Genomic DNA, 12116 nt, shown 5'->3' on the forward strand with positions numbered 1-12116 from the left:
TGAACAGACAGTTGTGGCAAGCCAGGGCTGGGATGGGGAAACATCCATGCCAGAGCCGCCCAGAGGAGAGATGGGGAGCAAAGGGGGAAGGGTCAGGAGAAACTCTGAGTTTTGGGAGACTGGGAGGAGTTAGTGAGACCCAGAGGAGGCCGAAGGACTGGCTAGACAGAGTACTATGAGAAAATAAGAGGAGGTTCAAGAAACACTCTCATTAAAATATAAAAATCCTAGCGCCCCCCATTATAGGCACTCGGGTGGGGGAATGCTATAAGACCAAGTTCTGCTCTCACATGACAATGAACACACATGCAGGCATCCATGCTCCTCCTCTCCCTGGGGCAGTACACTGGCGCATGACCTCTTACACTTGCGCCAGCTGGGGCACAAATCCGGTAGTTTGGAGGGGTGGGAAGGCGGGAAGGAGCAGAGCAGCCAGACCCTTACCACCTCCCCACCCCCCACCCCGGGGAGCTTGCTGACATCCTCCTGAGCTGCCTCGTAAGCTGCGCTTGGGCTTCTTGGCTGGTATGGCGTCCACCACGGCGGTTCGAGGCCAGCTGGTGACGACTGGAACTCCAGGCTGAGCGGCTAGGGTCGCACCCTGCAGGATCGCATGCTGGGGGGAGATACGCAAGGTGTGAGGAAAGGTGGGACCCGGAAAGACTCCCCCCACCCCAAAACCGCTGCCCTCAGTGGGTTGCTGCAAGACCTCAGGCCAGAGATGACAGCGGTAGGGATGCCCCGGGGCAATCGGATGAAGGGAAGGAGATGGCAGAAGAGGCGGTCCTGGGGGGCGAGGTCGCGGGCGCCCAGGTCGGCCAATGGCGGAGCAGCGGCCCCTCCCACAGAGCTCCGCAGCGGGTTGTTGGGCTGGGCGCTCGCTGCAGGTCGCCCGGTACCAGCGCTGCCGCATCCCTGCTGCACTCCAGCACCCGCGGCCTCTCCGGCTCCCGCAGCCCCGCGGCGACCTGGTGCTAAGGCGCGCGCAGCTCGGTAAGGTCGGGGTGGGTGCGGGGAGAGGCAGGGAGAGGGCTCTGTTCAGTCTCGCCTGGGTGGGTGAGGGGCGGGGCGCCGGTTCGTTTCCGACCTGGAGGAGAGGGTGCTGACCTGTGCTCTGCCCAGTCCAGACTGGGGCTGGGAGAGGTTCGGGTGAGAGTGGGGATCCGGTCACTAGAACTGCGGTTCGTGCTGATCTAGGAGGGGGCAGGGCTCGAACTCAGGACAGAAATGGGGTGAGCAGCGTTAGTTAGCCTAGGGGGCCCGGGTTCGTTTACTCAGGCTAGGGGCCCAGAATCGCGGGAGCGGGGCAGAGCTCTGCGTTTGCAGAACGGAGATGGGGGTTCGGAGGGGATTGGGGCGCGGGATCGCTGGGCTGGAGTGGAGGGGGGCGCCCGTGTGCAGGGAGAGCTGCGTCGGGAGGCGACTGGGTTTCGTCCCGTCTGGGGGCGGGGCGGGGCGGCGGGGCTGGCGAGGGGGGTGGTCCGCGCTCAGACTGCGTTCCCGGACACACGCAGGCGCTCAGCTACCCGCAAGAGGAGGCCACCCTGAACGAGATGTTCCGCGAGGTTGAGGAGCTGATGGAGGACACGCAGCACAAACTGCGCAGCGCGGTGGAGGAGGTGGGTGAGCCCCGCGCTGAGCTGGCCCGCGGGAGGGCGTGCTGCGAGCCCTGGTCGCTGCGCTGGCCCGGACCTCCCGCCCGCGAAGGGCTGGGGAAGGCCGGCAGCAGACGCCGAGTGACCTGAGGCCAAGCAGGCGATCCCAGTTTCCCCTCGGTGTGCCTTCTTGCCAGTCTGAATCCAAACCTCTCCACCGAGAATCCCCGGTGGACCCTCCCTGGGTAGCTGGTCACCACCTGCCTGCAGGCTGCGCGCCACCGCCTTTACTATGCAGTTGGCCTTCCCCTGTAGTGAGCCATGACTGCCCGGGCAGGTGCTCCAGCTTTGGGGTTCTGCAGAGAACCGAGCGAACCCCAGCCTTCTCTAAGTCCTAGCTTGTCTGTTGAGCTTTGCGTTTGTGCCACCAGGACATAGGTAGGATATCAGGAGGAGACGAGGAACTCTGAGCTTGCTGCCAGACGGTCTGTGCTGTCTTGGTTCCCCTAATGCCATATGGGGGCAGAGATGGGAAATCAAAATCCTAAATCCCAGCAGTGTGAATTGTCAGAGGGTGGGGGTTTGGAGTGAGAGAGACAGTCTCCTCCGTGCACGAGTGCTCAGGAGTCATCTTGGGCTCGGGTCTGCCTCTGTCGCTCTTTAGCAGGGTGACACTGGGCAAATCCACACCCTGAGCCTGTTTCCTGTGAATGGTGTGGGCTCCTGGCACGTAATAGGTGTGCACGATGTAGCAGCTTTTGCTTTCAGGTGCCAGACACCTTGGCAAAGCTTTGCCAGGGATCTTCCTTCCATCCCTGTGGGTGGAGAGCACTGTGGTTCTGCACTCTTTGGTGGGCACCCAGGCATGGAGAAAGCTGTATGCAGGAGGTGCAACTGGCCCAGCCCCAGCCCTCCTGGCCAGGTGTGGGGAGCTGTCCCAGGTGCCTGGGGTGGGCAGGCATGGGCACTATTGGGCCCGGCTCTAGCTGTAGCCTCCCGTTCCGGAGAAGCCAGCAAAAAAGAGCCGACTAGAGCCCAGGTGTCCAGGCTGATGTCCAGCATGGTAGCCCCCTTGGGCAAAACCTTCACAGCTGGGTCGTGTCTATTGGGTAAGGTTGCTTTCTGCCTCCAGCCCTGAGCAGTTTTCTCCTTCCACCCCACAATAGTCAAACTGATAGATTTTATAGGGAAGGGGACACAGGGTTGGGAGGCAGTGACATGGGCGCTGTACCTGCATAGCCACTGGACTGGCCCAGATCCCAAGCCCCGTAGGCTTTCTGCACCCTCTCATAGCAAAAGAGCTTTGACTGGAGCAATTAAAGGAGCACAGAAGTCAGATGGGCCCAAGGCTCTTAATTCCACAGCTTCAACTTAAATCGAGTTTGTGATCTTCTGGCTCCAGGTCTTCTGGCTTTCTTTACTGGGTTCTAGGACTTTCCCTCCTGCACAGAGGCTCAGGAAGACTGACTAGCCGCCCCCCACTCACTCACCCCCACCCCTGGCCGCCATGTTTTTATTCAGTGGTAAAGTGCCCATCGCTGCTCAGAAAGTGTGCAGCCTGGGCCTCGGATGAGGGACATGCCGGAGCTGGAAGGGCCTCTTCAGTTTCTCACCATGATCCAAGCAGCCTGGGTCCCCTCAGGAACTCAGTGATGGTGTCTTCACCATGGGAGTAATCCACGTCAGGATTCTCCAGAACCCCAGTCTTCCTTCTCCAGATACAGCTCTTCTCGGGTTGTATAATTTGGTAGGCTGAAGTTTGTCACCAGACATCGGCTGTCACAGCTATTCCAGTCAGTGATTATTTCCCAAAGAGTGTCCTTGCTGGCAGTGGGAACAGGATGAGAGAGGATGAACACCTTCATTACAGGACAGCGGACGGTGGGCACCAATGTTCCCTCATTCGGTCCCAACTCTGCCACTTACTAGCAGTGTGGTCTGGGCTCTGAAACGGAGACAATTCTCACCCCTAAGGTTAAAGGGAGAATTAAATGCAATGTTGTAAATAAAGCAAGGTACCTAGCCATCTAAAAACTAAAGCAAGTAAAGTTAAGTAAAATAGATGCAATATACGTAGCTTCTCATGAGGAAATTGTAAAGATGAAGGAGATTACTGGCCCTCAATAACTAATAGCTACCATTATCGTTATATGAATAGAGGTAGTAGGAACCAGTGCCTGATCGATTCTCAATGGAATCTACATTGTAAATATAGTTTAAGCTGTCTTAAAATATTAACAATCTTAAAAATGTTAAAAATATCTTTTCAAAATACTCTTATCTAGATTTTTTTTGAGAGTTTTTTTCTTTTTTTTCTTTAGGGAGCATGTGCTTGCTGGAGAGGCAGAGAGAGACAGAAAGCGAGAAATCACTCCCCAGGATGATGGCCAAGCCACAATCCCTTCTCCTTCATTCTCCTCTCAGGATTTTGGGCATGCACACACACGTGCCTGGCATAAGTTTTAAGTCACCAGGGCCTGGACTCAAACTGTGGTCGACTATGTCAAAGTCCAGTGATGTAACCATTACATCAGCTGTGGTCCCTAGAATCGATTCTTAATAGATTGTGGCTATAAGTATTCATTTCAGTGCCTGCCAGAAAACCCGTATGTCTCATAAACACAGTATAGTCGCTATTTATTGTCTAAGGGAAGACATAAAGGACCTAGACCATATTGTATTCATTGTTGCATCATGATCCTCTGTCACTTACATGTTAAAGACTCCAGCTGACTCAAGCTGTTGTGGTTTCTCAGGGGGAAAGACCGAGTAGCCATAGCTATGAGATTGTTATGGGAGAAGCAAATCGTCAAATGGCTTCAGTGTAGGATGTTCCTGCTTTTCTGTTTTAGTATTCTATATGCTACTAATAAATGTATTTTTAAGATAAAATCACCCAGTTCCTCCACCCTCGTTGTCGCATCTGTAGCTGGCATATACTTGCTTCACCTAGTTCTAGCAAGAATCCCAATACCTGAATGTATCTTCCCAAGTTTTCCTACTATGCCCCTTTAACAGACGCACAGACTCAACCAAATCTAAGCACCATTTTTAATAGCATTCGCATTCCTCCTCTATGAAACACTCTGATCGCTTCAGGCTTACATTTTTCTTGCTAGTGGCAGTAATAGTTGTGGTTGAAATTTCCATGGTAAACCACATATTTAGTCCATGGTGCCATTAAAGCCTTGTTAGGTCATTCTGTTTAAATAGCCACTGGCTGAGACCGGGAAAGGCTTTATGAAAAAACTATCTGCTCAGCCCAAACTCTAGATCTGGCAACTTGTCAGGTATCTGAAAGCCATGCTGTAGGTTTCAGATTCTAATAATCTTTTTTCCTTTATGAGAGAGTGCAAGAGAGAGAGAAGAGAAGGGAAAGGAGACAGAGATTTTTTTTGTTTTTTTTTTAAGACTTTTTTTTTTCCTATGGGATGAATTCACACACTGGTGGGAGTCAGAGAGAGGGAAAGTGAGAAATAATCCCCCAAGGGGGATGACCATGCCACAGTCCCTTCTCCTCCACTCTCTTCTTGAGATTTTGGACATTACACATATACACCCAGCGTATTTTTCAGACCTCTGGCACTGGGACTCGAACCACTGAGTCTGCCATGTGGGATCCGGTGCCTTAGCCACTGTAACACCTGCTGGCCCCAGACAGGCTTCTTAAATAAAGTTTGTTTGTTTATTTCAAGAGAGAGGAATTTAGGAAGGCACCTTCAGTAGGGCCTTCCTGCTGTACTCTTCCTCAGCCCTGCAACGAGTCAGGATGGGTGTACTTGGCCCTTGACCCTGCAGCAGGGATTTGGGAGCTAATAGCTTACTTTGGGAAGTGATTCCCAGTAAACACTAACAGGAAGTGGGAAGGTGGGATGGAAGAGAAGAAAGGCAGTGAGTGTCTGCTGATGAACACTTGACCGTTGTGGGCATCTGGGGCTCGATCTCACTGACCCACTGTGGCCTCTGAGAGGGACTGTGGAGATTCTCTGTGTCTTAGAACAATCTTGCCGAGGGGAGAAAATGCAGGCATTTACCCCATAGCCTGTGCCGCACTGCGAGGGTGTTCACTCCCCAGCACTCAGGGCCCATGCATGCATCTGAGACCTGAGAGTGCCCTCAGAGAAATGGAGTTGGTTGAGGAATGTATGGAAATTGGATGCAGGTGACGTCCAGACTAAGCCCCCAGGAGACAGAAAGGGTACCAATTGCATTTATATAGGAGTCAAGACTGCTTAAATGGAAGTGTGTTCAAATCCCAACTCCAGGCCCAGTCTACGGTGTGGTGGTTAAAGCAGCTGGATCCCACATGGCTGACCACATAGTGCAAGTCCTGGGCTGGGCAGCTTGAGCAACCTTCCAGACACTTGTGCGTGAATGCCCAAAATCCAAAAGGAGGGAGGAATGATGAAGGAATTGTGGCATGACCCTCCCTCCATAGCAGGGGGCTGTTCTCTTAGTTTTTCTCTCTCCCTCTCTGTCTCTCTCCAGCAAGTGCATGCACTCTCTGCCAAATTAAAAAAAGAAAAATCCCAACTTCACCCTTCACTAAGAGCTGGAAATTTATCGTCTCCCTGAGCCTCAGTTTCCCCACTCGTAGAATAGAGATATTAACACCCACATCCTAGGGTGTGAGATTTTGGACCATAAAATATGTAAACCACTGGGAACAGCAGTTGGCATAATGGCTATGTTGCTGGACTCCCATGTAGTCAACTGTGGGTCACGTCCTGGACCTGGTGGTTTCCCCTCCCTCCAGGCGTGTGTGCGTGCATGTTCAAGATCCCAAGAGGAGAATGGAGGAGGTGTGGTGGCCATCCCCCCTGGGGGTGATTTCTTGCTTTCTGTCTCTGTTTCTCTGGTGAGCGCACATGCCCTATAGCAAAAACCTCTCCAAAAAAAAGAAAAAGAAATATATATATATACACAAACACACACACACCACTTGGTACTATGTCTTGTACTGGTGAGGTCTCAGTTAACAGCACCTGTCATCATTACCCTTGTCCGTGATTGCAGAAGAGGAAAAGAGAGGCGGTTTTATTTTTTGTTTTCTAATGGGCTCTTATTTGCCCTACGTGAAAACAGTTTTCTCATGAAATCATTGACTTAATAGATGGAGGCAGAAGAAGCTGCTGCTAAAACGTCACCAGAAGTGACCTTGGAAAACCTCCCTCCCAGCTATCACAATGAGACCAGCACAGACACCAAGGTTGGAAACAGTACTGTCCACGTGCACCGAGAAATCCACAAGGTAAGGGCCGTCATGCCAGTACACCGCCTTTCTGTAGTTCTCGTCCCGACAGAGAAGTAAGGTCTTATTTGCATGTTTGATACACAAGTCAAACATACAAATGAGAAAGATAAAATACAGATGAAAAAAACAGAGGGAGTGAGGAGCCATGTGAGGGGGAGAGGGAGATACGTACAAGAACCTAAATTGCTTTTGATTTAAGCAATAAATAAATAACGCTAGGCTTCCTGCCAGTCCAATTGCAAAGGAACATTTGGGGATTTTTATTGTTTGTAAAAAGGAAGCCAACAAGTGTCCAGAGAGGTAACTTTCCCAGTACTGAATTTGAGGAATTTATCTCATGGGTGTTTATGTATGCCTCAGTCAGAAGTTAAAATAGAGACCAGATTATGGTGAATAGTCTTCATGCTTCCATGGGAGGAACTCAGTTGTGATCTCCCCATCTTCAGAAGGCAAATCCTTTATTGCCACGAGATCACTCATTCATTCATGTGCTGCTTGTTCAATATTCTAGAGCAGATTTTAACAACCTGCCCCTTGTCTAAGTGTTTTGTGGTGTAGTATATTGCATGAAAAGAAAGCTAGTTCATTCTCAGTCTGACCTGATGAATAAAACTGCAAGTCTTGAAGAACATAGCATTAGGCTGTCCTGGGTGTGAGATGTCTTCAGCTCCTTTAGCAGGACGTGAGAGCAAACTCCCTCAGCCTGCATTCTCCTGAAGAGAGTCTTCTGGGCAGTTATTCTGGGTCATCATGATGGCCTCTAACAGTTCGAGTTGACACCGTGTTGAGACTATCAAAGAGCTTGATCTCTAATCTCATCTCATCTCCTATATGCAAGGCCATCATGGCTATCACCCAGGAGCCTGGCATGTGTGCGAGTGTCCAGGTATTTACTTGGTGGAAACAATCGTGTCCCTGTGCCATAGAGAAGAGGGATTTAATTTGTATGGGCCACGGCTGTGACTGTGCTGTAGGCTTTGTGTGCCTTTCCTCCTACCACATCATCACGGACCCAGCTGGATAGATCACACAGAGAATACCACCCCGCCCCAGGTACGTGAATGAGTTCACTGCCCAAACAGAATCCTTCAGCATTGCTCGTCTGAAGACTAGAGAATGTTTCCGGAAATAGTTCTTGTGTTCTTGTCAAAACCAATATTAAGCCATCTTTTCTGAAGATAGTTAGCCAACAGGCTTGGTTACATCTTAAGGTTGCTCACTCTAGCTGTCAGAACTCCTGAGTGTGAGTCCTCCCAGTAACGTGTATGATTGTGAAAACTTCATGAAATCTCCTTTCCCTCACTGACTGCATTTACGAGGTAAGGATAACAACATCAACCGTACATTATTATGAGGGTCAAATGACCCAAAGTATAAGAAAGCTCATTGTAAACTGAAAAGTCCCATGCACAAGCAAATTGTTCTTATGATTACTGTTATTATAATAATAAAGTTATATTATCAGGAATTCTCAAGTGTGTTCCATGGAGCATCAGTCCTTTTCAATGCTTCATGAGACGAGCTCAGCAGTGGCAAAACATACTGGGTAAACATGGCGTGCATTCTCCATGTGGATGTTAAAAAAATGCCTGTAGGTGTAATAAAGGCTCTGAGAAGTCCTACAACCCATACACATAGGACTGTAGCAATTTTAAAAGCATGACTTTGCTTAATTCTGCAAAAAGCTGGAATAGAAAAAGGCAACACTGTCGCTTTTCTGGGGAGAGGAATTACGTAGGTAAAAATGTAAAAGTGTGATGAAGATGTGGTTCTTCCCTGCTCAGAACTGCAGTCTGATCCCCTGATGCAGGTTAGGCTGAGTTTTCACTTGATCCAGACTATCGAGGCTGTGATGTGAGAGCCGACAGGGACTGTAGAGACGATGGAGAAGTGAGAAAACTGAATCAAGGCGGGGAAATGACTTGTTCCAGGTGACGTACTAGATGTTGACTGGTGACAGAACCAGAGCTCAAAGGACAACCCTCCACCCCTGGTCCCTGGCCAGCATCCTTTCTCTCCTTCATCACCAGCCCAGACATTGGACATGGTATTGGTAGAGGAGTATCCTGGGGTCCATGTGGGACTGAACTTCGAGATGCCTGCACCACGTTATGGAATCAAGGCAGACCATAGAGAACTCTGAAGCACTTTCCCACTGCAAAGGAAGCCTGATTCACCAGCATCCGGAATGGAGCGGCTGTAGCTAAATCCTGCCCGCTTCTCATACAAGATGTTCAACTAACACCTCTAGTTTGTCAAAGAGAAAGTTGACATTGAAGTTTAAGGGATGAGCCCCAAGAATGATAAAAATAGCTGAGTTGTTGAGCATCTGCTAGGTGTCAGGCTCGGTGCTGAGTGCTTTCCACGGTCACCCCGTGTCCCCCCTCATAGCAGCCCTATGAGGCAGACTACTAATATCTCTTATCACCACACAGGGGGTGGGGGCAGGGGTGGAGGATGCCGGTCATCTGAGAGCTGCTGGTGCGGCTCAGAAAGAAGAGGGAGTGGGCACCCTGACCCCTGTACTGGCTGTTCCCATTTCCGGAATAAACAACAAACACCAGTTGTGCAGTTGGCCCAGAATTCCTTCCATCTCCCTTTCACTGTCCCTGTTCTTCCATAGATAACCAACAACCAAACTGGACAAACGGTCTTTTCGGAGACGGTTATCACATCTATAGGCGAGGAAGAAGGAAAAAGGAGTCATGTAAGTTGGCATCTCCCGGTATTCACACCTCAAGGCCTGGACACCTCTGCTGAGCCTGCCACGGGCAACCCAAGCTGCAGGTCATGGCATGAGGGAGTGATCTCGACCACCTCTCCTGCTTTGTCCCTGCCAAGATGCCCTGGTCCCTCTGTTACTGACCAGACTAGTGCAATCTGGCAACAGGCCATGCCTCCACAAGCGTGGCGTTAGAAACCATGGAGAAATTCAGCTGATGTTTGCATGGCCCCATTTCAAGTTTGAAATGGGAACAAGGAAATTCCAGGTATATTGATTGGGGAATCTGGTGACAGATCTGGTGCATTTCACCTGGTGGTGAAATCCCCAAAGCCTCTGAGATGGGCCAGACCTTTTTATAATCCCAGCTCTGGTTGGGCAGTTCGAGAGCAAGAGACTTTACATGGAACCCCAATGACCTAAAGGGGAAGGGCTTACTCTCCCTTCCGGGCTGCAGACTCTGGTCTCTCTGTGATTGTCTATTGCTTAGTCTAAAGTAGGGCTAAATTTTATAAAATTAGAGGCCAGCAAATGGCATAATTGTTAAGGTGCTGGACTCCCACATGGACGGCCCAGACATTGGACATGGTATTGGTAGAGGAGTATCCTGGGGTCCATGTGGGACTGAACTTCGAGATGCCTGCACCACGTTATGGAATCAAGGCAGACCATAGAGAACTCTGAAGCACTTTCCCACTGCAAAGGAAGCCTGATTCACCAGCATCCGGAATGGAGCGGCTGTAGCTAAATCCTGCCCGCTTCTCATACAAGATGTTCAACTAACACCTCTAGTTTGTCAAAGAGAAAGTTGACATTGAAGTTTAAGGGATGAGCCCCAAGAATGATAAAAATAGCTGAGTTGTTGAGCATCTGCTAGGTGTCAGGCTCGGTGCTGAGTGCTTTCCACGGTCACCCCGTGTCCCCCCTCATAGCAGCCCTATGAGGCAGACTACTAATATCTCTTATCACCACACAGGGGGTGGGGGCAGGGGTGGAGGATGCCGGTCATCTGAGAGCTGCTGGTGCGGCTCAGAAAGAAGAGGGAGTGGGCACCCTGACCCCTGTACTGGCTGTTCCCATTTCCGGAATAAACAACAAACACCAGTTGTGCAGTTGGCCCAGAATTCCTTCCATCTCCCTTTCACTGTCCCTGTTCTTCCATAGATAACCAACAACCAAACTGGACAAACGGTCTTTTCGGAGACGGTTATCACATCTATAGGCGAGGAAGAAGGAAAAAGGAGTCATGTAAGTTGGCATCTCCCGGTATTCACACCTCAAGGCCTGGACACCTCTGCTGAGCCTGCCACGGGCAACCCAAGCTGCAGGTCATGGCATGAGGGAGTGATCTCGACCACCTCTCCTGCTTTGTCCCTGCCAAGATGCCCTGGTCCCTCTGTTACTGACCAGACTAGTGCAATCTGGCAACAGGCCATGCCTCCACAAGCGTGGCGTTAGAAACCATGGAGAAATTCAGCTGATGTTTGCATGGCCCCATTTCAAGTTTGAAATGGGAACAAGGAAATTCCAGGTATATTGATTGGGGAATCTGGTGACAGATCTGGTGCATTTCACCTGGTGGTGAAATCCCCAAAGCCTCTGAGATGGGCCAGACCTTTTTATAATCCCAGCTCTGGTTGGGCAGTTCGAGAGCAAGAGACTTTACATGGAACCCCAATGACCTAAAGGGGAAGGGCTTACTCTCCCTTCCGGGCTGCAGACTCTGGTCTCTCTGTGATTGTCTATTGCTTAGTCTAAAGTAGGGCTAAATTTTATAAAATTAGAGGCCAGCAAATGGCATAATTGTTAAGGTGCTGGACTCCCACATGGACACCTACAGTTCAAAACCCATGCCAGGTGTGTATGTGTGTGTGCAAGCCTAAAATCCAAAGAGGAAACTGGAGGAGGAGGAGGGATTGTGGCATGGCCATCTCCCCAGGGGGTGATTTCTCACTTTCTGTCTCACTGTCTCTCTGTCTCTCTGATGAGCGCATGTGCTCTCTAAGAAAAAAAAAATCTCTCCCAAAAAGATTTTTTTTCTTTTTTTTTTTTTTTTTTCTATAATTAGAGAGTCCAAAAGTTGGAAGGGGCTTGATTTCACAGGAGGAAATCCTGGGCAGAGGTCAGGAGATGACTCAGTTAGGGTCACTGGTCTCCTAACTCCACCCCAGAGGTGGCTCAACTACACTGAGTTTCTCAAAGCGATGGCAGTGCCATCCAGGAGTAGACAAGACGGCTGAGACGTGGACGTGGTTGGCAGTAAAAATGTGCCTCGTTTATGAGGACTTTAAGGACTCTGAGACTCTTCGTACTCAGGTGACCTTCTAAGGACCCGGAGGATATGCCCTGCCTCTTCTGGCTTCGTCGCTGGAAAAGAGCCAGGGTACTGTGAATAGTTAGGAAGCCGGTCTTGTCTTCACTGGTAATTGACCAATTTATTTTATTGTTCATTTTTGGCACAGTGCTCAGACGCCAGGAGCAGGCCAACATTTATTGCAGGCTGGGCGTCTGGCTGCCTGTATGTAATGGTGGTGACCCCCCATTC

The 12116-nt window shown here is 50.2% G+C and overlaps 1 protein-coding gene across 1 annotated transcript in view; it reads left to right on the forward strand.

The window, feature by feature from the left end:
- Nucleotides 1-821: 821 nt before the first annotated feature.
- The window catches only part of DKK3 (dickkopf Wnt signaling pathway inhibitor 3), a 44872-nt gene continuing 33577 nt past the window's right edge, over nt 822-12116 (forward strand). The window contains exons 1-4 of the mRNA XM_006167458.2: nt 822-1004; nt 1515-1619; nt 6709-6846; nt 9473-9556. Of these exons, the coding sequence (XP_006167520.1) occupies nt 822-1004; nt 1515-1619; nt 6709-6846; nt 9473-9556 (510 nt within the window). The remainder of the gene's footprint in view (nt 1005-1514; nt 1620-6708; nt 6847-9472; nt 9557-12116) is intronic.

The sequence above is a fragment of the Tupaia chinensis genome, unplaced genomic scaffold (genome assembly GCF_000334495.1).
Source record: "Tupaia chinensis unplaced genomic scaffold, TupChi_1.0 Scaffold144767_1, whole genome shotgun sequence".
Classification (NCBI taxonomy): domain Eukaryota; kingdom Metazoa; phylum Chordata; class Mammalia; order Scandentia; family Tupaiidae; genus Tupaia; species Tupaia belangeri.